The sequence below is a fragment of the Poecilia reticulata genome, chromosome 3, assembly GCF_904066995.2.
Source record: "Poecilia reticulata chromosome 3, P_reticulata-male-v2, whole genome shotgun sequence".
Taxonomy (NCBI): domain Eukaryota; kingdom Metazoa; phylum Chordata; class Actinopteri; order Cyprinodontiformes; family Poeciliidae; genus Poecilia; species Poecilia reticulata.
This window is the reverse complement of record NC_088832.1, coordinates 6,997,823-7,021,379: the sequence shown is the minus strand read 5'-3', so window position 1 is coordinate 7,021,379 and position 23,557 is coordinate 6,997,823. Positions and strand designations below refer to the sequence as shown.

Here is a 23,557-nt window from a genome sequence, read left to right as displayed (position 1 = left end):
CAACATGATAACCTGGGGACAATGAACGTTGTCTCCTGTTGTAGGATAACATTTCTGATTGTCCCAGCAAAACACTTGTTTGCTGTTGGGAAGCAGGTTTCCCGCTGACCTCTTAACTCTTTGTGGGCGGGTGCAGGAGGAGGATATCCTCACCCAGAGAAAAGAGGGGAAGCCACACATAACCTGTCTTTGTTAACTCAAGTTCTAACATTTACCATTTTGTTTCATTAGTCTTTTAAAAATGTTTTCTGATGGTGGTAGTGCCCCTTTTGTAGTTTTTTTTTTGGTCAGTAGCAACTGATGAGTTAAAATAGATCACTTTAGAGGTAATTAAATATGGTTCAGTTTGTCTTGTTTATCACATAACTATAATCTCAAAGGGGCTAAAACTCACAAGTAACAAATATAAAAATTGAGTTGTAGTTGTCTTTTTTGGTTCATTGATCTACAGTGATCCAAGCACAGAACCCGGTGGTGCTACATCCCTTGAGAGGTTTGTGTGGAATACTGACAAATTTAATGAAGGAAATTTAGAAATTCCAATTTTTATAAATTAAATGTAATGTAAATTTAATGTAATGCAGTCATAAAGACTATTAGTATCCGTGAGGGAGAGTATTGATATTTTTCAGCTATACTCAGAAACGACTGTGGGAAAGGGCTCTCATTCCCTTTAAATCCTGGCAAAACTTCCCATAAAAATAAAAAAAATTTCAATCTATACCTTTTTTTCAGGAAAATGTCCTGGTTCATAATCTTAAAAATAAATAGCGAAGTGTTTGAGAAAAATGAATAGACTTTTTAACAGAAATAAACTCTCCTGGTAAACTTTCCCTCTGTGTTGGATTTATCTAAACTTATTTCTAAAGTAGGAGCTATATGACACATATGGGATTTGCTGCCAAAATGTCAATATGAATGTTTAATTTTTTTACATTGAACATTGTTTTGTTTGGACCTGAAGTTCAAGGACCAGTCCCAACGGTGACTGGGGAGAGTTTAATTGGCCCTCAGAACGTCAAGTGTTGCATCATGACTCGACGTGTCCTGTTTTATTGATTAGCCACATTGCCTGGTCCAAGGTAAAAGGTCACTTTAAGATTCCATTTCCCTGCCTGCTCCTTTGTTTAAACGTGATGCTCAAGAGAAAAACCATTACGATGCTGTTGAACTCGTGCTGCGTACCTTAAAATATCCGATTGATGTTTGAAAAGACAGAGCTAATAATTCAACCTGGAATAAAAAGCACCGACTCCGAGAAGGTGCTTTTGGTCAGTAGCAACTGATGTGTTGAGTTAAAATAGATCACTTTAGAGGTAATTAAGTATGGTTCAGTTTGTCTTGTTTATCACAGAACTATCAACTAAAAGGTAGTTTAGATGATAGTTTTAAATCATCTAAACCTGCCAAACAAATCGGCAGGTTTGTTTGTTGCTGAACATAATTAAGTGCTTCGAGTTGTTGTAGTAAGACAATTGTTGTTTTCTGTTAAACAGAAAAGGAGCTAAACACAAAATGTGTCGTGGAAATGGCGAAGAACCAGACAATCCTCCATCCTGCTGGAGCCAACTTAGGAAAAGCAGACTCTCGGTAAGCATGTTATTTGCATGACTAAGCTCTTATTTCCACATCACAGATTTATTTATCTCATGTGCACTTGACTTGGCCAAAACATCGTGCCATTTCTCTGAGACAAACATCCCGTACAGCATTAAATGCCGCAGTTAAGGAAAAATAAATCATTCCTAGGCAGTGAAATTATTAAAGCACAGCCATCCTCAACAGAATCCCTTTTATAGTAACAGAAAAGTAATGCAGTATTTCCCTTTAGTCGGTTAAAAATCACAACAAAGGAAGCAGACTTTGAACTAAACAGTCAACTTTTCCTTCCATATGATTTTTATCTTTAAAATGCAATACTTTGTAGTGAAAAGTTTTGCCTCGGTGTTTGTTCCCGCATTTTGTATATGTAAATAAGATACGGATGGAGTAAAGTTTTTCTACATCAGTTCTGCCTCGTCAAACAGCATTTGAGGGAGTGAGCGCATGTGTAGCTGAGGGCATGTTTGCTCTGCTAAGCAACGAAGGAAAGTTGTATTCTGTGTTTAACATAAATAATCAAACTAAGGGAAGACTTTCACTCATAGCCTTTACAGTGGAAGTTTTGATTTAAACACAATTCACTAATGTAGTCCAAGATTGCTTAGTAGGCACAGCAAATGGCATACGTAGTGCAAAAATATTCCTTACAGGAATATGTCTTCAAAATATCCACTGCCTTCAACTTTTCACATTTTCTCCCATTACAGTCCTAAACTTCAATGTATTTTGATAATATTTTATGTGATAGACCAACTCAAAGTAATAAATAATTGTAAAGTGGGAGGTAAGTGTTTTCAAAAGTTCTTTCAAAGTTCAAATCAAACATGTGGCTTTCATTAGAACTGAACAATGTATCCCAAATAGACTATCAGATGGGTATGCACAAAATATCGCAAATTGCTGTTTAGAATGCAGTATTTGTTGACTAATATTTTGTCATTAGTTTCCTCTTTGCATGTCAATAAGCAGTTGGATCTAGACTCAGTAAATTACCCCACCACCAAAGAGTGTCAGATGCAAATGCAGAATACATTATGAATGCTTCTAAGGAAGAGGAATGCACTGATCAGCCGATGAATCGGCCCCCATTTTCTTCATTTTAGGAGTTCAGGCTGAAATTACCAATTTTATCACTGATCATATCTTTCTTTGCAGAAGTCTGAAAATCAGTCTTATGCTCTATAGTGAGAGAGGGCTGACTGACGCCCACTAGGTCACGTCCGCAAGTGTGCGGTTGACAAAAGTCACTCCACCGTTTCCAACTTAGAAACTTTGTTGCCAGAACTGGAAGGTCAGGCTTTTTAAAGACCGTTTACAGAAATAAACTGCAATCATCCCTTGTCTTCCCCTAACGAGAAAGGATGTGGACTCGTTACAAATGACATCTTTATCACAGTATGAATCATTACTAATGCGGGGGCATGGTGGATCTCCTCTATTGGATTTATGTCTGAAGTTTTATTCATTTAATAGATGAATATTGTCATTTTGGCTGTGTGTATCTGGGGGAAACATCAGGATTTCCCCCAGAAAACATGCTAAACCCGGTGGTTGGGGCGCTAGGGCTGTCATCCAGTGGCCTGCTGTGTTTTTGAGTTAAAAAATGTTTCAGGTTGACAGGAAATTTGAAAATATCACTAGGCAATTATGTGTTATTGGTAGACATTATCATATAAACATAAACAGCAACTATGATGTCTTGGAAAAGACAAACATTAAAGAAACCTAATAAAGAAACAATGCTTAGCCTGGACTGGAGAAAATCTTAGAAGGTGAGCCTTCCCTTCCTTCCCATCTTAACAGATCTTCTTCCTGTGTCTTGTGGTAAAATCCACTCAAATTCACATCAGCTATGAACAGTTTCCCTGTCTCTGCTGAAGGACAGCATCCCCACAGCACAACGTACGGCAGTTTTAGTCCCATCTCACAAGAGCAACGTGTTCCACATGTTTGCTCGGTTGTTTCCCCAACATGGATTGCACCAAATGTGAAGCAGGATTTCCATGTAGCCGTCACTGCAATAGCAAACTTGACTTTCATTTTTGCAGACGGTACAGCCACAGCTTTTTTTAGGAGCTGCTTTCACCATGCAAAATTTCTTTATGACAGATTTACATTTTTGTTGTAATTTCTGTACTCTTGGAGAGAGATGCTGCCCTTGAGGAAAATTATGCACGTGTCTTTAATCCTTTCCTACTTCTCCAAAACTCCTAAATTTGTTTGACATTCCTTCTTCCTCATTATGTGCTTTTGGCAAGAAATTGGACCCATCGCAACAGGTGGATTTGAACTTCTGTCTCTGTTTTGGCTGTTTCATCACCATAACCAGCTGTCTTTATTTGGTTAGGCTGAACACGCTTGAGTCTCTCAGCTTCAGCCCGGGGAGATGGTTAGAGATCTATTAGATTAGGTTACAGAGCAGAGCAGGAATGTTGGAATGCCTCTGGAAGGACGGATTATGTAGGTCACAGTCGGAACTGCAATGCAGAAGCTGCCTTTTCTTTAGTTTTATTAAGGGTTTGAAATCCGCTCCAAAACTGACTGGCTATCGAGGAGGAAGGTCAGCTGTGTTGGAAGAAAGAAGCCCTTGTGACTGCTGTCTGTCTAATTAGAATCAGTAAGAAGGCTGGCTTTAGGCGGAGGACGACGACGGCGGTGGCGGCAGGTGGTTGTGTGTGTCAGAGGAGCCTGAAAATATAGACGGCAGCTTTGACACACAGACAATTGTGCATAAAATCGCCCGATTCCGCTCGGCTCTCTTCTTCCCTCGTAACTTCCCACTGCCCTAGCTTCCTCCTTTTTTTTTTTTTTTCTCATCTCTTCCGTTTCCATGGGAGCTCAGTGGGAGGTTAAGTCCGGGTCGCTGCTGATGACCAGGGGAGCCTCCTTCCTTGAGTGAGAAGAAGATGGCAAGGGGGGGAGCGGTGGGGGGGAGAAGCTTCATTTACTTGAGCATCTGTCGACCATAAACTTCCCTTGGTGACGTTTATGGAGCTCGGAACAAGAGCGGAGCTGTAGCTTCTCTCTCCGTCGCCCTGCGACAAAGGGGCAAAGAGGCAACAGCCGGATGGGCCGACTGACTGCTGCGCTCAGTGTGCAGATGCTGTTTTAATTTTGTTTGTTTGAGGCCAGTTTACATTGACATAGTGCTTTATATGTTCGTTGAGATAGACGGGGTTGACTTCATTGAGGAAGTAGGCAGTTAAGTTGGCGCGTTGCAGGTGCATGTTGTTTGCTCGAGATAACAGAGCCTCCAGGATCCCCCTCTGTTTAATTATGGGAATAGATAACAGGGTTGCTTCTTGGCATAGCACAATCATTGCTATTCTTATAGGACTGTTGTAAACGATTGCTTTAGTAATCTCTGTTATTCTGATGATTCATTGAATAAAAATCTCTCGTTCTGTTCAGGAATGAGCCTATCCACTTTTTTCACTTCCAATACAGATATGCGAGGTTCATTATTGGCCAATATCAATCTGATACAGAAAAGCCATTGACAATAAATCATAATGCATGAAGCCGCTCGAAGCACAAAATATAGAATTAGACTGAATAGATCTGCCATGTCGGACACATTGTCACGATACCCGATCTAGAGTTTTTTTCAATATCGGGACCGATATTCACAGATATTATAAGATCAGTGCATCTCTGGTTCTGCAGTAGCTACTTAAGCTAGTAAAAGAAATATAAATGCAATTCAGACGACACTTTTAGTCTCAAGTTTGAACTTCTTTTTGAAGTGCAAACAGATGAGAAATGAAACATTTCACATCAATCCCTAAAAATTAAAAAGCAAACTTTAACTGAGGCATTTGCAAACACAGCCTTTTATATTACACTTCACTTAAATTCTTCAGTTTGAAGTTTGAAAAACTGTTATACAATGAATAATTCTGATCTTTTTTCCCCCCACATCATCACTTTTCATGATCAGCAAGCACATGTGATGTTAGGCAAAAGCTATTTCCTTGCACACGTATATCTTGTCAGATTCTGGATGGACAACCAGAACAGTTCTAGTTGCAACGAGCAACATCATATTAATCCCTGTAGGTTAAAAATTAGATGTTTATACTCTTTTGAAGTCATACAAACTAATTCTTTTGGAAGTGTAGTGCACATGGTTCACATAGAGCTGTCCACAACACTAAATCCTACTTAATAAATTAGTTTGTGGTTGTGATGTGACGAAACTTTTCAAAAGGTCAAAATTTACGAATACATTTGCAAAACACTGAATTGTTAGTTGAGCCCATTCTGATCCAACCTTGAATTATTAATCATTTACCAAGAAAAAAAAAAAAGAGGCTCCATGCCTTAACCTCTGTGCATTCTAGCTTCTTTTAGATTTGATCCTGGATCATTTGCTTCTAAAATATGAGCTTTCACAGTGACGTGAGGTTCCTGTGAGCGCCAAACCTCAACACTCCGACGCGTTTCTAAACCCGGTGTTGAACAATGGCTAGCCTGGAACCTTTGGTGCTCATTTGCATCTCATACAAATGAGCTCCAGAAAGGATATCCTCTTACAGAGCTCATGTATTACATGACCCTGACTCCAACACAAGAAACTATTAAATCATTAGTTTTTATAGCCATCTGTATATTCAGATTCCCAACTTTGAGTCCACTGAGATGTTTGTTTCCCCCATGGACGCTTGTTAAAGAAATATGGCTGTAAATTACAGCATTTTTATTGTTGTTCTTTAACATTTGAGTTCTTTATTTGCATCCTCTGTTCTTAGCAAACCCTTTGCGGGTGAGATGCCCTAAAACAACTGGCTCAGGTCACTTTGTGCCACTCTTCCCGATAAGCAGATGACTAACCGCGGCGCGGCTGCATGTTCAGACGCCGTGGTTTGCATAGTGACCTGAGGGCTGTTTGTTCTGCACCAGTGAAGCTGGATGTTGACGTGGTCTGCTGACAAAGATCAGCTTCTTGTCGGTGATGTAATAACAAGCGACTTGGTTTCCAAGACGATGGAGAAAGGGAGGGTGTTTGTCCCCGAGTGACTAAAATCCATGTTGTGTGTAGGGCTGAAATGATGAATTGGAAAATGATGAATTGGATTAATCGTGATGAAAAGACGATAAAAATAATTGTCAACTAATTTAGTAAACGATTAATTACGAGTTGCCGCATATAAAGCCATTTGCTTAAAGGACAACTCGTTCAGAGCGGCAATCAATTCAAAACTGTCTGAAAAATAAATACATTTTGCATTAAAGGTAAAAAAAAAAGCAACTTCTTTATAAGTAGTTTCTACTCAGAACTTCTCAAGGAACAGTTTTTGCTTCATCTTGTTCAAATTTTGAAAAAAAAAAATATATATATATATATATATATATATTTTAAGCACTTTTTGTTATCCAATTATTATGTTAATCTAAAAAAAATTAACAGATTATCTCTACATTTTATTAACGTTCAGTCCAACAGAAAGCCCTGAGCTTTTGACATGATGTTAGAAGTATCATTAGCCACAGATGCATCCTTTGCTACAAACAAGCAAGCATACAGTAAAGCAATGGGCAGTAAAATGTTCATTTAAAATAGAAATCGAATTGCTTATTTGCCTCTTTTAATGTATTTCTAATGTTTTATAAAATAAGCTGAAATGATAATTATTTGTTGTCCTAGTTGCATGTTAAATTAATCTTAATTGGAAGCCGAAAAATTTTAAATATGCTCAAACGTTTTATCATATTTCTCAAATTTATTTATTTTTTTGCTTCTAGCAACAAATTATGACTTTTTTTTCTTCTTTATCTCAGGAAGTTACCTTTGCTTTGGTTTTGGTTGCCCGTGGAGAAAGAAATGGCTTCTCTTTTAGCCTTTAGCTTAAAGCAGCGAGAGAAATCATTGCACACTATGAGAATCCGTTGTCCTGCAGTCTGTATGCACTGTACTCAGACCTTTAGTATGTACTGTGTAACGCTGACCTTTGTGTTTGAGCTTAAAATTCCTGTCCCAGACCCAGCCTCACTTTCCCTCAAATCTCCTGGCTACCTTTAGCCTTCTTTCCATCCTCCACTCCTTGTTTCTTTTCCACACAGCCGTGGATGCTACGGTGTGGAAGGGGGGAGGGGGGGAGGGAGAAGAATGTGATAACAGTAGGGAAAGGAGTAAGAGGGGGAGAGGGAGCATTCATGCATTAAGTTATTTTTTAAATGACGGCGACAGGCTGAAGGGAGGAGGAGCAAATAGAATTGTTTCAGGACGGAGGAGAGGCGGGTTCGCCACTCTCCTGACTGCATTGCTCTCCTCAGCCATTGGTTGGGGGGAGCCCCTAACTCTGCTAATGGGTGACCCCTCTCTCCTTTGGTTTCCGAAGCAACCATGACAGCTGTCATCATTAAGCACGTCAAAACCTGCCAGAGTGCGTTCATCGTCGTCCGTCCAGATCGGAGAAGCGCTTCAGGCAAACAGAAAATATCTTCAGAATGGGGTGAATCAAAAAGTCTGTTCCAAGAGAACCATTTAATCTCCACTGTATCCTCCCTATGGAGGGGAAAATGCGACTCGAGCATGTTTTAAAATAAAACACGGCTGGTGGGAGCCAAAGAGAAAACAAAGCAGAGGAGTGAAGGCGTTAATTGCGTCATAAGAAGCCACTGGATTCAATTAAAGTGCTGATAGGAGGAACTGAGCCTGTTTGTGCTCTGTGAGCGTCTGCTTGTCAGCAGCCGAGCATCTGAAATATGAAGTGTTGCAGATCGCTGGCGAGTTTGTGGAAGAGCTACAGCCCTGGTGGCTCATGAAGAATGTGCATGGGTAAAAGGAAACAGGTGTTTGGGCTTTTTAGCTCAGCTCTGGCAGAGAAGCATTTTATGTTTAAGTGATGCGTAATAAACCATTCAAATGTGACGTTTGCTCAAGATATTTGTCGTTGCGGTCTGATGTAGAAGGCTTTATGGAGAGACTTTCTGTAACTGACAAAAATCCCGGTTGTTTCAGGAAAATAAGCGGTCAAAAACAAAACGAAGTTGAGGTGACTGACCTACTTAAGCTGGCCAAGAATTTAGCCCAACGTGGGTGGTGGTGTGTTTGAGAATGTTTGAGGGATTCTCCTGAACTTTGAATAATTTTTTTTAACTGACTGTAAATCACCAACTGTCTTTTCTTCAGCCTCATCCTACAACTGGATTCAAGTAAAATACATTAAAACATATTTCTTGAAATGGAGGCATTAAAAAAAAGGATGAAAAAGGTAACACTCCAACTCAGACTTGGTTCGGACGTTAACAGTAGTTTATGGTGCTTTTACAAAGGAACAGGGGGACGTTTGAGTGCAGAGAGCTTTCCCATTGGTGGAAAACTGAACACATATCCAGGAAACGGGTCGTTTTTCCAGCTGCTGACATAATTGCAGGATGTGTCTGTCAAGATGTCAGATGAAAGCTCTGCTGTTCCTTATCCTAATGAGGAGGAGGAAGAGAAAAGAGGCAGCTAAGAGGATGGACATTCCAACAAACTTTAAATCTGGTGAACTCATCTGAGACTCATCCAGTTCCTGTTAGATAAGTTTAATTATTGGTCTGTTGAAGATCATAAAGACTGGTTTCATCATTTTCCTTCTCATATTTATGCAGGTGTTAGTAAAGAAAGTGGGCTTTTTAGTCTGTGTTTGACTCCAAGATGAATTTGAGCTATAACTATTTTCGTAATATCACAGGTGCACTCCAAAGACATTTGTAGTCATCATATTAGCAAATCTCTTTAAGAAGTTATCAGTCTCATTTGTTGATGAGATCATTTCCTGTGAGGTTGCAGAAGTTCTCAAAGCCAAATGTTTCTGTTTTATTTGTCCTTTACTTAAAAAAATACTCCAATCAGGCCACTATGACCATTTTCCAATGATAAATGTGTTTTAGCCCCTGCCGATTTATTTCTGTGTTATAGTTCTTTCTTTTCCCTTTGAAAATATTGCCACATCTTTCTGTTTTATATTTGAGTGTTTTTACTTTTGTCAGAGACATTCTACGCCAGATGTGTCCATTTTTTTGTGTGACTGTGACCCAGTAACCTTTGGATGCCATCATCTTTTTTTCAGTATGCAACAGCTCCCCCCCACCCTCCATCTCCACCCTGTCCCACAGACATAAATTCATAGAGACACAGACTTCTCTAGAAGGTCTCACCAATCTCTGTCTGAGATCTAAAACCCACACAGGAATCCTTTTCAGATCCGCTATAATTAGGCCTGTCACGATAACAAATTTTGTTGGGCCATAAATTGTCCCAGAGATTATTGCAATAAATTATAATATTATTTTGAGTCCATATTCAACTAATATAGTAATAATAATAATAAAGGTTTATTAATGCAAGTATACACACTCAAAGATAAAAATTACTTTGATTTCTAAAAAAACATTTAACACTGGAACTGGAAATCATTTTAAATATCTAAAATAAATAAAACAACTGAAACAATAAATAAAATAGGCTATAAAATCTCAAAAAATAAGAATCCTTTGGCTTAGATGGGGAAAAGAGGCAAAATGTCAGGTGATGCAAACCAACTACTTTGTACCGGGTGTCAAAAGTTTGCAGCATTTCTCAAAATGCTTGCCTGAATGAAAACAATTGCTCTCATTTTACTTTATCATGCAACTGATTGATTTATTGCTTGTTATGATGAGCTTATCTGTAATATTTTTGAGAAACCTACGTATGTCCAAGAGTGTTGCATTCGGTTACTTGACTGAAAATGGGGAAAGTTTGAAGAGTTTGTATCAAATGTTGCTCTTGGTGTCTGATTACATCAACATTTCCAGTCCAACGCTCATTTCTACTAAAGGCACATCTAAAAATAGTTTTTTATGAGTTCAGGATGGCCAGATGCTGAATACCTTTTATTAATGTGCTCTAAACTTCATCCGTCTTTCCACATGCTCCTCCCGTGGACCTCGACATTCCCAACATCACCAGGAATCAGTCCAAGGTAACCGTGCACACCAACACACAGGCGTTTCTCACCCGATTCCAGTGTTGTGAATCATCTCTGTGTCTAACAAAGGCACCGCTGTTCGGCTTCTGCTAGGTTCAAGAACTGTGTGGAGCCATACAAGCAATGAAACAAAAAAGAAAGGGAAAGAAAAAAGAAGCAGTTTTAAAGTGGCTGTTTTTTTTTTGTTTGCTTTTTTTTTTTTTTTTTTTTGCTTTGAAACGTTGAGCGTTGCTGGCTGCTTCACATCACAGCATGTCAGTGTTTCCAGGATTTATGTTTTTTTTCCCCCCTCATTCAGCAGAAATATTAGTGCACTGCTTTGCAGCATGATGCATGAAGCACACCCGGATCATACTACTGAAAGATTTCCTGAAATGAAATGAAAGTCATAGCAGTTTTTTTTAATATCAGTTTAAGTTGAACTGAAGCAAATATCATTATTGGTGAAACACAAGTAGAACTAAGTTGCATCTAAATTATGTTGCTAAGAATCTATATATAAAGGGGGCAGTATTATACAAAAATGTTTTTGAGCTTTACATCATGTTTTAATGCTATTCCCTCATCAAAACATAACTGGAGGGTTGTTTTTGTTTGTACGTGTTTGAGTCCTTTAATCTCAGTTCAGCCGTGCAAAACACCTGGTTGGACCTACCTCCGCCTTCAAGGCGCAGTTTCCAAGCTTCCGTCTCACAGAGTAGTCATTCCCTCTTGACTCCCCCCACTCAGCTCCTTCAGACTAGCCAGCAGCAATTAGCAAACAGCTGGTGGAACTGGCCATTGGCGTAGCTCATTATAGTAGCTACTTCTCAGTGCAACGCTAGTTAAAATATTGTTAGAGTCAAGAGGTGTGATGCTGTGATAACTTCCTGAAGGTGGAGTTTCAGAAATAGCAGGAGCTTTTAAAGAGTCAGGAAGTCAAATTTCTTTTAAGTCATATTTGATATAGACAGCAACTTTTTAATTGAAGGTACCGGTTACTTATGCTGTAATACTGCCCCTTACATATGTGTAGAAATGGACTCCCAGAACAGCCTTTCTTTTCTGAACATGTTGAAGTCTTTGCTGAGTCAAAAAAAATCTGCAAAGGACAGAAATGAAAAAAAGTCTGTTTTAAAAGCTGACACAGATACCACCTGATGATCAACACTCCTGTAGTTTATTTACATTTACTGTAAAGTCCACCTCAGAGGTTTTTACAGAATTTTGAAAGTGATTCAGATTGGAGGTAAAAAGCTTTACCACAAAAAGTTTTGCAATTTCAAAGCACAAACCTGGTTCTCTGATAGCATCACTCCCAGCCACACAATTCTAGCTACACGACATGCTTACCCTACAATTCAGATTGACTTGTCTGATAGCCGGTCTTTGACTTTTGAAGTCCTCTGGGCAGCTGCCAGGTTTCTTAATGACTAATACCTCTGCCGTTTCCTCTGTTTCCTTCAGGTTTTTGCCTATGATTATTGCTTCTGGTCCATGGATGAAACGGATACGGAAAAATTTGCAGGTCAGTTCGTTACCGTCTTTAAGATTTCATCACAGGAATTCACACACTTTAATTTAAACACCTAAACGTATGAAGTGAAGTTTGGGCCTGACCTCCTTGCAGGTCAGGAGGTGGTTTTCCAGTGCCTTGGGGAAAGTCTTCTCCACAACGCCTTCCAGGGCTACAATGCCTGTATATTTGCCTATGGACAAACTGGTAATTCACCAACTCTGGCTTCTACATATATGTACACATATATCTGTAAACATTATTTCACATCTTGTTTTGCGTGTTGTATAAACGGTGTATGTGATGTTCTCTTGACCGATGGCTTAATTTCTGTTTTCTCGTTGATAAATCAGTGGAAAAAAATGGCGCCAGTGACACCTTTGCATGCCTGTAACGTTTGTTTCAGGGTCAGGGAAGTCGTACACCATGATGGGCTCAGGTGACCAGCCCGGGCTGATTCCTCGACTCTGCAGCGCTTTGTTTGAGCGAACCAAGGAGGAGCAACGGGAGGAGGAGAGTTTTACCGTAGAGGTGTCCTACATGGAGATCTACAACGAGAAGGTCCGAGATCTGCTCGACCCAAAAGGGTAGGAAGGCCTGCTGAACGTCCAGCACAAACTCAGTATCAGAGTTTGTGTCCTATCTGTAGTGTAGAATCTCTTTGTTAAAGCTCTCATCTACTGCTCAGTCAAATGCTTGTTTTATACAAGAACACCGGTCAACAGCCAAAAAAGATCATCTGTGGTTTTCAATTGTTTCAGGGTCATGTTTATGAGCTGAATCCAAAAATCACATTGGTTTTGCTCAATCAAGTTAACTCTCTGAACTATGGAGCAACATGAGCATCAAAATGCAGGACTTGTTCTCACATCTGGATCGGTTTCCTGAGAATCTGATCAATGAGTGACGAGCAGCAGTAGAGACTCCATCAGGACAGGAAAGAGACGGAGAATTTTACACAATGAAGGCGTAATGTTCAATTTACACGTATTTACCCTTACCAGTGTTTATTATTCAATTTGCAGAAATCCAAGTTTGTAGCATTTAATTAATACACTATTAAAAAACATTTTTTTTCTCCTAAAACCTTTTTTGGATGAGAATTATTAACGGAAGTGAACTGATAATGTCACAAATATGTCATCAATTTAGTCAGAAGATCAAATTAGAATAAAAACCTGATTGAGAAAAGTTTGTCATTTTTTGATTCAGTAGTGCAAAATAATCCTAATTCAGTTGAAAAAACATAAACAACTTATAAAAAATATTTGTTTGTAACCCAGTGCTAATCAGTCCATCCATGGAATTGCGATCACCACTGAAAATTCACAAATTTTTTGTACGTTTTGTGCAGCTGTGTAGTCCTGTATTTCCTTCTTTTTTGTCCAATCACTGCATATTGTTCAACTTCCTACTTCACGACGTTTCTTGAAAGCTGCACCTGCAAGATGAAAGCATGTGTGATGCTATGCAGTAATGTTTGCCCTTTTTTTTGCTAAAACCATTTTGAGATCTTCTGTAGGATTTACTAACACAGTCTGACGCGGTCTATATTTGTGGGACATTTCACCCGTGCTTATCATATCTGTGGCTTCTGTCCCCCAACTGTTGATTCGTTAAAATGTAGTAACGTGATTATTTCTTCCCGAGCCATCTTTAATGCACTGCGAGCGTACACATGCTGTCGCCCCTGTTACATCTTCGAATCTGATCATTGAGGGGAGACCCGCTGCTTAGCGGAGCTGTTCGGTCTGCGTTATGTTTAGCAACTAGCCAGAGTCAGAAGCCAAATAAAACTTTTCCATTTTTTTTCTTCCAAACAAACCGAGCAAGTTAAGTAGTGCTGCTGCATTCACATAATGTCAGCTAAATAATTAGTTAATCCATGCCAATATACCATATTAAGCTTGTTGATAAAAGTACTAATGTTATCTATTTTACATTCTCTGCTAGCTAGTAAATGCTAGGAATAAACTCAGTTCTCTTTAGTTTCTGTATAGAAGTTGTGGTCATGATTCTTTTTCATATATTTTAAATAAATCTTTATTGAAACAATAGAAAAAGCAGAGTCAAAAATGAAGTTGAAAAAATGGTGCAACTTTTTGAAAAAGAAATTTAAGAAATTTAAGACCATAACAATCACAAAGCACACCGCAACATCCTGCAGGGATTAAATAACTTTTTTTTTCTTTCCATTGCGTTGCTTTAAAACTCCTGTCTTCATTTATTTTCTTGCAGTTGATTAATATTCAGTCATCTTTACCAAACTTATTGAAGCGGTGGCCAAAAACACTTAAAGTTTATCGGCTAACCTGTAGTAAAGTTGTAATTATTTCAAACCCGTCGAGCTGATAAATCAGAGGAGGTTGCAGTGTGACGGCTGCAGTGGTCAGCAGATAAAAAGATTAGCAGCCTACTCTGCAGCCACCAATAGAGGCCAGTTTATGTCCAGCAGGTCAGCAGTAAATCAGGGCTTCAGGCCACCATCTGCTGCCCCAGACACCATAACCTCTGACCCTCCCTCTGTACAAGACCTTTAACCTTGGTAAAGTGACCCAGAATGAAGCTCGCCATCTGACAGCCATATGCGCCTCGGCCGCAGATCCACAAATGATGAAGTTGTCGGGAGCGTGGCAGAATTGGGGTCAGAGAGCCATGTGCCGGTGAAACCTGCGAGCCGAGTTCAGTGACCATCAGGAAGAGCCGGGCTGGCGCCGTCACCCCTCTGCTAACACAAAGCACCAAGAGCGAACGCCAGCAGCGGCCATGTTGTCCGTCTGTCTCCTCACCCTGTTCTGTTTTGTTTTGCGTTCAGGGGCCGACAGACGCTGAGGGTGAGGGAGCACAAAGTTTTGGGTCCTTACGTCGACGGCCTGTCACGCCTAGCCGTAGCTAGCTACAAGGTAAAGCTGTGGGTCGTTCATTCTTCTCCGCCAGGCTTATTGACTTTTATCTTTTACATTTACTGTCGGTGATCACATTTCCTTCTTGAGGTTTCAGATTCCCAAAGATGCTTGGCTGCATTTTCACTTTTGCAATTCCTCTGCTGCTTTGATTTGCATTTAAGTCAAGTGCAGCATGTTTAAACTGGTTTTCTCATCCAACTGGAGTCGGTTAATTGCTTTCCTGTTCCTAGTTCTGCTGATTTACCTTCAAAACCCCAAGTGCTCCAACCCAACTCAAAATCTTACAAAGTATTTTTGGTCTAGTTTCTAGTGCAAATATCTTAGAACACTTGAAATCAGACAAAACTAACTCACAAGTAACTGTTAAGACAGAAATAAGAGTATATTTAAGTCAATAATTCCTTGATCTTGATGAAAAAGTGCTAGTTCCACTGACAGATTATTTCACTTATTACATGGGAATCATGTCTTGTTATGAGTGAAAAAATCTGCCAGTGGAACTAGCAAGTTTTCATCAATATTAAGGAATAGTGGACTTAAACAAGCTCGTATCTTGCTGTAAGTTAATTTTATCTTATTTCAAGTGCACCAAGATATTTGCACTAGAAACTAGACCAAAAATACTTTGTAAGATTCTTTTTAGAGGGCTGACACTGCAAAACACAAAGATAAATCTTTGACATCCTTAAGGGGGAGAGTATTACACTGAATCCTCCATGTTCTAATGAGCCACACTAATCACAACTTCCCAAGATAATTACTAAGGTAATTTCTCAACCCACGCATAAGAGCTGAACTAATACCGAAGGAGGAAATCTCATCAAGCTAGCAGTGCCTTTTATTGTGCTGTTTGCTTTCCTTTGCCACTTTTTGACTGAATTTTGTCTTTAAACCCAGAATTTTTTCCTTTCTTTTCAGTGACCCAAATCCTCTTCAGTACATATTAACCATGTGAGGTCAAAACTTCCAGCGAAACTTGTTCTTCTGCTTTGCACTTTCCTTTAAAGGTCAATTTAATGATCAGTGTTTCGGTTGCTTTCTGCGCAACTTTTCTGGGACAGCTGAGGAAACCCAAGCCATATGATCCAAGTTCTATGTGCAGATTATGTCACATGACATGGGCACACAAGGATATGAAGAAGTGGATCTCGAGTGTGGGGGGGGGGGAGGGGAAGAGAATCTAAATTAATCAGATAAATAACATGGGCAGCTTTTAAAAACAGTTTTGCAGGGGATGCACATGAAAAGAGGCAGTTTTTTTTATTTAATTAACAGCAGGTTTTAACCAGTAGGATAAGAGAAAACATGTCCATACATAACTAGGAACAAAGTAATTATCTTCCCACTACTTTTCTATTTGAAAGGGAGTAGGAAGAAGCAAAACTTATTTATTCCTACCCCTTACCTCAATTTAATGAAATATGACTCAACAATTATCAGAAAATTGTAATTAAAATCATTTCATAAAAAGACTGCTAGTGATGTTAGGAAAGCAGGTCAGATCTACAGAGTAGAGACCCCTGCTCTACTCTGCAGTGATGAATGAGACTTCAGGCAGACTGTCACTCTTGAAACTTAGTTTGACAGCAAAAGTGGCCCCTGACAACTTTGCCTTAGTCTGTAGAATGAGTGACAGAATAAACCAGAACCTGTGTGCCAGCTTCTGTGATCAAGAGCTAACACACACACACGCACACAGAAAATGTAATTAGCTTTGCAGATGTAAGCGTAAAGTTTGTATAATTCTTTGCTGACATCTTTAATGAATTTATTTGTGTCATCAGGACATCGAGTCTCTGATGTCGGAGGGGAATAAATCTCGGACGGTCGCTGCCACAAACATGAACGAGGAGAGCAGTCGATCGCACGCCGTCTTCAACATCATCCTCACACACACACTCAAGGACCTGCGGTCTGGGGTAAGATAAAATCACACACACATAGAGCTGAGGAAAAAACCCCATTAATGGATGAATTCTAAAAATTTTAGTTTTGGATAAGAAAACATAGGATTTAAATCAGAGTGTGAAGCTATGATCAGGAGTCACAAACTGTAGATGTAACGGATCTTAAGAGGCTCTTAACTTCAACCGTGATCAGCCGATGCTACCCTGCATCATGTGCTTGTCACCTTTTTATTCAGACGGTGTCCTCTCAGTTCCTGGTTTCACGAAATTAAGAATCTGCAACAAGAAAAAAACACTTTGCAGAGTTTCTCCATCCAGTCTGACTGAGCTCAACCTGCTTCGTAAAGATGGGTTGATAAAAAGTCAGTTTTAATGTCCAAACTGGTAGATGCGTATCCTGAGAAATGTACTTTAAGGGAGTATCAGCTGTGTGAAGTATCGAGTCAGAGGTGCTAAATATAAATGCTTATATCTGAGTGAAGTTGACCCCCCGCCCCACCTCCTTTAAATCAAACTAAATAAATGGTAAGTGTTTGTGCAGCAAAACATTTTGTTTGTGCCACAATCATTTTAAAGATAACAATAAATGTTTCCGGGGGGTGCAGGTTGCTCTCTGGTGACCCCTGGAAACATTTCTCCTTTTTAATTATAAAAAATTATAACAACAAAACACACATTTTTTCTGCTTAAATGACTGATGCCACATTTTGTTTTATTTAGTAATTGTGGACTGACAAGTTGACCTTTGATGACCTCTAGAAACATAATATCTTCAAAACGACAGCGGCACAAGCCAAAAAAAAAAAACATTTGACAGCAATTTCTTTCAAAATGAAAACACACCGAGGTTTTTTGTAAAATTACAAAACGTGGAGGAGTTCAAGTGGTATGAAAACTTTTTCTTCAGAAAGCCCTAGGATGCAGCAGCCATTACTGAAAGTAGGATTAGGAATTCAAATAATCCAAACTGCCGCCCTCTGGGATGAGGGTGAAGGTAGTTACCGAACGCGGTGGCGTCAGCCCCAACGGTGAGTCTCTCAGAGGAAAGACCTCAGTGACTCATTCCTCCTTTCCTCACTGACCCACTTTACTCCTCGCTCTTATTTCTGGCTCCCACCAAACCCTGTTAATAATTCACAGTCATGACTGCGAGTTTGTCAGCTGATACAGTCTGCTTTGTTTTCAGCGCACACACACACGCAGTCATTCACCAAGTTGGTCACTCATCAAGCGAGTGAGTCACTTTGCTAGCTCATAAATCTCATTAAAACCATATTTGCTTCTTTTGAGGCTAGTGGAAAAAAAATCATTTTTAGCTTAGAGTAATGCAGCAGAAACAAAGGTATCATGTTGTCGCTTGACAACATGACACCTCACTTCCTTTTAATCTAACAGGTCATCAGTGCTCATGTGCACAGCACTGCAGAAGGCTGTCGTTGAAGTTGCACATTTAAAGCCGTAACGGTTAAGAGGTAGTAAAGACCCACAACTGCTGAGTGAGTCATTCCAAGAAACATTAGTTTCATTCAGGAAAACACTCTGTACTCTTGTTTGCACCTTGAACTTACTTACAACTTATTTGGTTGTTTGCCGTTCAGATTGTTGATGAATGCAATGTGTGTTTAGTTACTTTTATCTTGACTGTTGATCTGTTTTGGCTCCTTTTTAAAACTGCAGCCAAGTAGTTTGACACATTATCGCTACACATCCTACCTCCTGATCTGGTTATCACCCAGCCTGGTTACAGAGTTTCTAATCATGCAAACAAAACACCACACTAAAGATTCTCGCCACCTCATCATTATATCACTTGCTTGATCATGTGTCTAGATCTGAACCAAAAGACTGTGTTTTCTGTTGGTTGCAGTAAGCAGCTGCTCCAATATGTTCCCTCTTAAGTTTTCACAACTTCAGTTCCTTTTGTATCCTTTTTTTCCCTCATTTATCCAGATGATAAAATCTTTCTTGTTCAACAGTGAGTTTTTCTCTGGGAATGCGAAGCCGTACCCGTTTGCGGCTGATCTGTATCACAGCACCCTGGGCTACCGGCTCTTTATCTCCTATCTTTTTCGTTGTGTCCTTTCAGGAGTCGTGTTGTGTGTAAAACATTTCAGTGTGACGCTAGATGAAAAGCGAACTACAATGTTTAAGATAAAAGGAACACATAACCTTGGAGATCTCTCACACAAACCTCACAAAGCAGTGGCGGACATATATTTTTTTGCGTCGACATGACTTGGCGTAAGACGGTGTGCTTTAACGCCCTGAGCTTCCTTGGATAAAGTAAAGCGGCTGGTCAGAGCCACATCCGTGGCGATGGGCTGACATCAGGTGTTGGTGAGGTGTTGGATTCAACCTCGTCAGCTGCTGAGCAGTCACAGATGGAGACCTGATATCCTCTTCTTTGACGGTCCTCAGAAAAATGCAGAGGGAAGCTTTATACCAGCGGCCGAGAGATGAGGACGGTACTTGTACCTGCCTGCTAGAGTTACAAGTGGGAGGAAAACGGAGGGAAAAAAAGCCTTTTCAGCAAGAGTTTCTGACAGTTCTTTCTCTACATATGGTGTCTGAGAAGAACACAGCTTGTTTGCATTCCACAGTAAACGTTTACTGTCTGGTACTGAAGCGGTACTAAGGCTACGTTAATGCAGGAGGCAAATGCGACCCAAATCTGTTTTTCTTTTCTTTCTTTTTTTTCCTCTTTTGCCCATATGTGACCCATATCCGATTTGTTTTTTGTTTTTTCACGGCAGACTAAATGGCTCAATTCTGATCTTTTCACCCCCCAAAACATCTGATTTGCGCCACTTGCATATGTGTATCTGATTGTTTTCAAAGTGCCTGCAGTCTGAACAGTCATGTCCCATGTAATCTGACTTACACGTCATTGGCGTGAGGAATGCATCATAATTCTGCACCACATGTAAACAATGGCCAAAAAAAAAAATCATAATTAGGAAACTGTTGTCTGTTATTACTTTCTTAAAGAGTGCGCTGCTGTGTGACTTTTATGTTCTTAATTCTGCACATTCGGGTCGTTGAGGGGACAGAAGTCTGATTGTAGTAACATCATTCAGCACGCAAAAAAAAAGAGAAAATAAAATGGATTTCAGCCAAACGTTGGAATTGAGCCTCATGACCTGCTGTGAACTTAGCCTAATAAACAAAGGTGAATGAGTGGAAAAAAAATTAAAGATGTCTATGTCTTTGTTTATTCTGTAGACGAGTGGGGAGAAGGTGAGTCGTTTAAGTCTGGTTGACCTGGCTGGAAGTGAACGTGCAGCAAAAACTGGAGCAGCAGGAGAGCGACTGAAGGAGGGAAGCAACATCAACAAGTAGGCAAAGCTCTTAGCAGAAACATGCAACATGTTTTCACATGAGCCACATTTACTTCTGGAGCTGAAAGCCATAAGATAAAATAGCAATGGCAATGGACGTGTAATGATCAGATTACCCACTTCAAGGTATCAAAGCATCGTTAAAAAGTCTTAAATTCATGTATCTAAATTTAAGGGCTTAAAATGGCTTAAATTAATTTAAAAAGTAAGTTGGCATTAAATACGTTGATCACAGGTCTTAAATTTTGTCTTGGCAGGGCTTTTTAATCTAATATATTCTTTTTTATTTATTTTTTTTTTCATTGGGCTTTTGAGGCTACCGGTAGCTCACTGCTAGCATACCCTTGCTTGTTAGCTAGCTAGCTTTTTTGTGTTTATAGTGGATAAATGCAAATTAATTGCCAACTAGCTGGACGAAGTTCATACATTTATGTTCAGATGCAGGTCATCAGGTCCATTCAAAAGGATCTTGAAAAGTCTTAAGTTGGAGTTGGTGCAACCTGCAGAAACCCTATACTGCATAGATAATCTATATTGATATCCAGCCAGCAGCAGGTGCGTAATGAGAAGCTAACGGTCGCTAACCCTAGTATGTGTGTATTGTTTGTTGCAGGTCCCTTACTACACTTGGCCTGGTCATTTCTGCTCTAGCTGAACAGGGAACGGCCAAGAACAAGACCAAGTTTGTTCCCTACAGAGACTCTGTTCTGACTTGGCTGCTGAAGGTAAACAACGCTTTTGATTGAACTTTTCGAGCACGTGTTTGAATTTTCCACTGTTTCGACACTTCGTCTGTTTGTACTGCTTTTCCAGGACTGCCTGGGGGGCAACAGTCGCACAGCCATGGTGGCAACGGTGAGCCCGGCGGCGGACAACTATGAGGAAACCCTATCGACGCTGCGCTACGCCGACCGAGCCAAGAACATTGTTAACCACGCCGTCGTCAACGAAGACCCCAACGCACGCATCATCAGGGAGCTGCGGGAAGAAGTGGAGAAACTGCGAGTGCAGCTCACTCAGGCCGAGGTGAGACTTCTTCAGCAATCTAAGACATTAAGTCGTTTCTGCTTTCTGTCCATTGTCATCGGCTTCCTGTTCCGCAGTCGATGAAAGCTCCGGAGTTGAAAGAGCGCCTGGAAGAGTCTGAAAAGTTGATCCAAGAGATGACCTACACCTGGGAGGAGAAGCTCCGAAAAACCGAGGAGATCGCACAAGTAAGTGGTCGGCAACTCAGCTGTGTTCAGCCGGTGTCTGAAATTAGGCTCAGTATTTTATTTATTTTTACTTTTTTGTGCTTTCAGGAACGTCAGAAGCAGTTGGAGAGTCTGGGGATTTCCCTTCAGTCTTCAGGGATCAAAGTTGGAGATGATAAAAGTTTTCTTGTCAACCTGAACGCAGATCCCGCCCTCAATGAACTGCTGGTGTACTACCTGAAGGTACAGACGCCTGAATGTAATCCTCGTCATGGTGGAATGCGTGTATTCTGCAGGAGGTTTCCTTGTATCAGCTATTTACAACATTCTAACATTGTGAATGCTGTGCAGGAACACACGCGGGTGGGCTCAGCAGACTCCCAGGACATCCAGCTGTGTGGGATGGGAATCCAGGCAGAGCACTGTGTCATCGACATTACAGCAGAGACCGCCGTCATCCTCACCCCCCACCCCAACGCTCGGTGAGGATCTGCACAGTAACACTTCTTAGGCAAATGAGCTGAACTCAACTTCAAATAGCCTGGAGGTTATTTGGAGTTGTGCCTACAACACAAACCTGTGTTGTAGGCACAACCAAGATTCCCACGTTAGAGTTGGAGAACAGGTCTGTACGGATTTGCTTCAATGCCATGCCAATAAACAGAGTCAGATCAACACCGTCAGGTTTTGCAATCAGATGTAATAAAAAAAAAAAACATTTAGGGGATGGGGGGGATGGGGGGGGAGACAGAGACTGTGGCGGCAGCGTGTCGGTTGGTCTGTGTTACCCAGAAAGCAGTTGGGCACAATATCAGAACACCAACACCGTGAGTGAAACAACGACTGGGGCAGCCTACTATATAAAGCACTCGGGGACCGCTTATTTACAAATGTAGATGTGTAATAGGGTACGGAACAAATTGACAACCCAAACTGAAGCGTCTATTCTATGTGCCTTATAATGTGGAAAATACGGTATTGGTCTTTGAGATGGAAAACTGGCATTCTTTTGCTGTTATAAACATATTGCTTGAGAATGTTTCAAAACAACAATATTATCATTGATAGCAACAATTACTGGGACATTTTATCATCTGCAGACATAAATTGAATTTTTTTTTTCTAAAAACTGTGCGATTATAAATACTGCATATGTAAAAAAAATTACCATTAGTTTTGGGTTCTCCAAGTTAATTGCTGGACATATCTCTGCTGTTTTAAATAACTTACTACCCATTTTGTGCTTCCTCCTATGTCTTTTTTTTATTAAATAATTAATTTTTTAAAATATAAATAGGTAGCTAAAAACTAAAACTAGCTAGCTGAGTCTTCAGTCAGTGTGACCGGGAAGTGTTGGTATGTGTTTACTCTTTGTAAATAAATGCTTGTTTTTGTTCTTTCCCAACTAACCACTGACCAATTGGTATCAGATTTGTAGCTAACTTGCTGTGATACAAATAACTCCTTTTTATTTTCAGTGAAAATCAATATAAAGAATCAATAAAGAACTGTAGCTACATATTGCCACATCTGATATTTATTAAATAATGTTATGGGGTAGAGATAAACCTGATTACTAAAGGTCTTATGCAATCATTGGTGTTGCAGGACGTGTGTTAATGGTTCTCCAGTAACCAGTGCTCTGCAACTTCACCACGGTGACCGAATCCTCTGGGGAAACAACCACTTCTTCAGGTAATTTTCAACATTCTTTCCCTTAAAAACTAAATTTAAAAAATTGTCATCTTCTAGAATTTAAATCTATGTACCTGTACCTATTTATTTTTTTAAAGCTACAATAAAACATTTAAACCAGTGGTCCCCAAACTATGGCCTGCGGGTTGGATCCGGCCTGCCTCCACATTTGGTCCGGCCCCCTGAACAATACCAGAGAGCATTCAGACTTTTTTTCATTTACCGTATTTTCCGGACTATAAGCTGTTTCTTCAGCCACCAGGGGGCTCTTTAGCAGGAAGGAAGTCTCGGTTACTTTCGCGCCAACACTGAGCCCACAAGCCGCAAAATGAGTAAGAAACAGATCAGATGTCTTTGGAAAGTTTCTTTGCAAAGGGGAAAAGGCCCAGAGAAAAGAGACAGGAGAATGGATTTATCCTGGACCGGTAGGTGAGTCCCACATTACAAGCCCGCTCTGCGTA

At 40.1% G+C, this 23,557-nt stretch overlaps 1 protein-coding gene across 6 annotated transcripts in view; it reads left to right on the top strand.

Annotated features, from left to right (window-relative positions):
* kif13ba (kinesin family member 13Ba) overlaps positions 1-23,557 on the top strand; it is a 50,029-nt gene that overhangs the window by 6,893 nt on the left and 19,579 nt on the right. For all 6 annotated transcript variants that reach the window (XM_017304030.2, XM_008404835.3, XM_081604997.1 and 3 more), the window contains exons 4-17: positions 1,497-1,590; positions 10,544-10,556; positions 12,009-12,069; positions 12,172-12,264; positions 12,464-12,644; positions 14,873-14,960; positions 16,748-16,882; positions 20,093-20,205; positions 20,822-20,933; positions 21,022-21,234; positions 21,312-21,422; positions 21,510-21,644; positions 21,753-21,883; positions 23,010-23,096. In XM_017304030.2, coding sequence (XP_017159519.2) covers positions 1,497-1,590; positions 10,544-10,556; positions 12,009-12,069; positions 12,172-12,264; positions 12,464-12,644; positions 14,873-14,960; positions 16,748-16,882; positions 20,093-20,205; positions 20,822-20,933; positions 21,022-21,234; positions 21,312-21,422; positions 21,510-21,644; positions 21,753-21,883; positions 23,010-23,096 — 1,567 coding nt within the window. The remainder of the gene's footprint in view (positions 1-1,496; positions 1,591-10,543; positions 10,557-12,008; positions 12,070-12,171; positions 12,265-12,463; positions 12,645-14,872; positions 14,961-16,747; positions 16,883-20,092; positions 20,206-20,821; positions 20,934-21,021; positions 21,235-21,311; positions 21,423-21,509; positions 21,645-21,752; positions 21,884-23,009; positions 23,097-23,557) is intronic.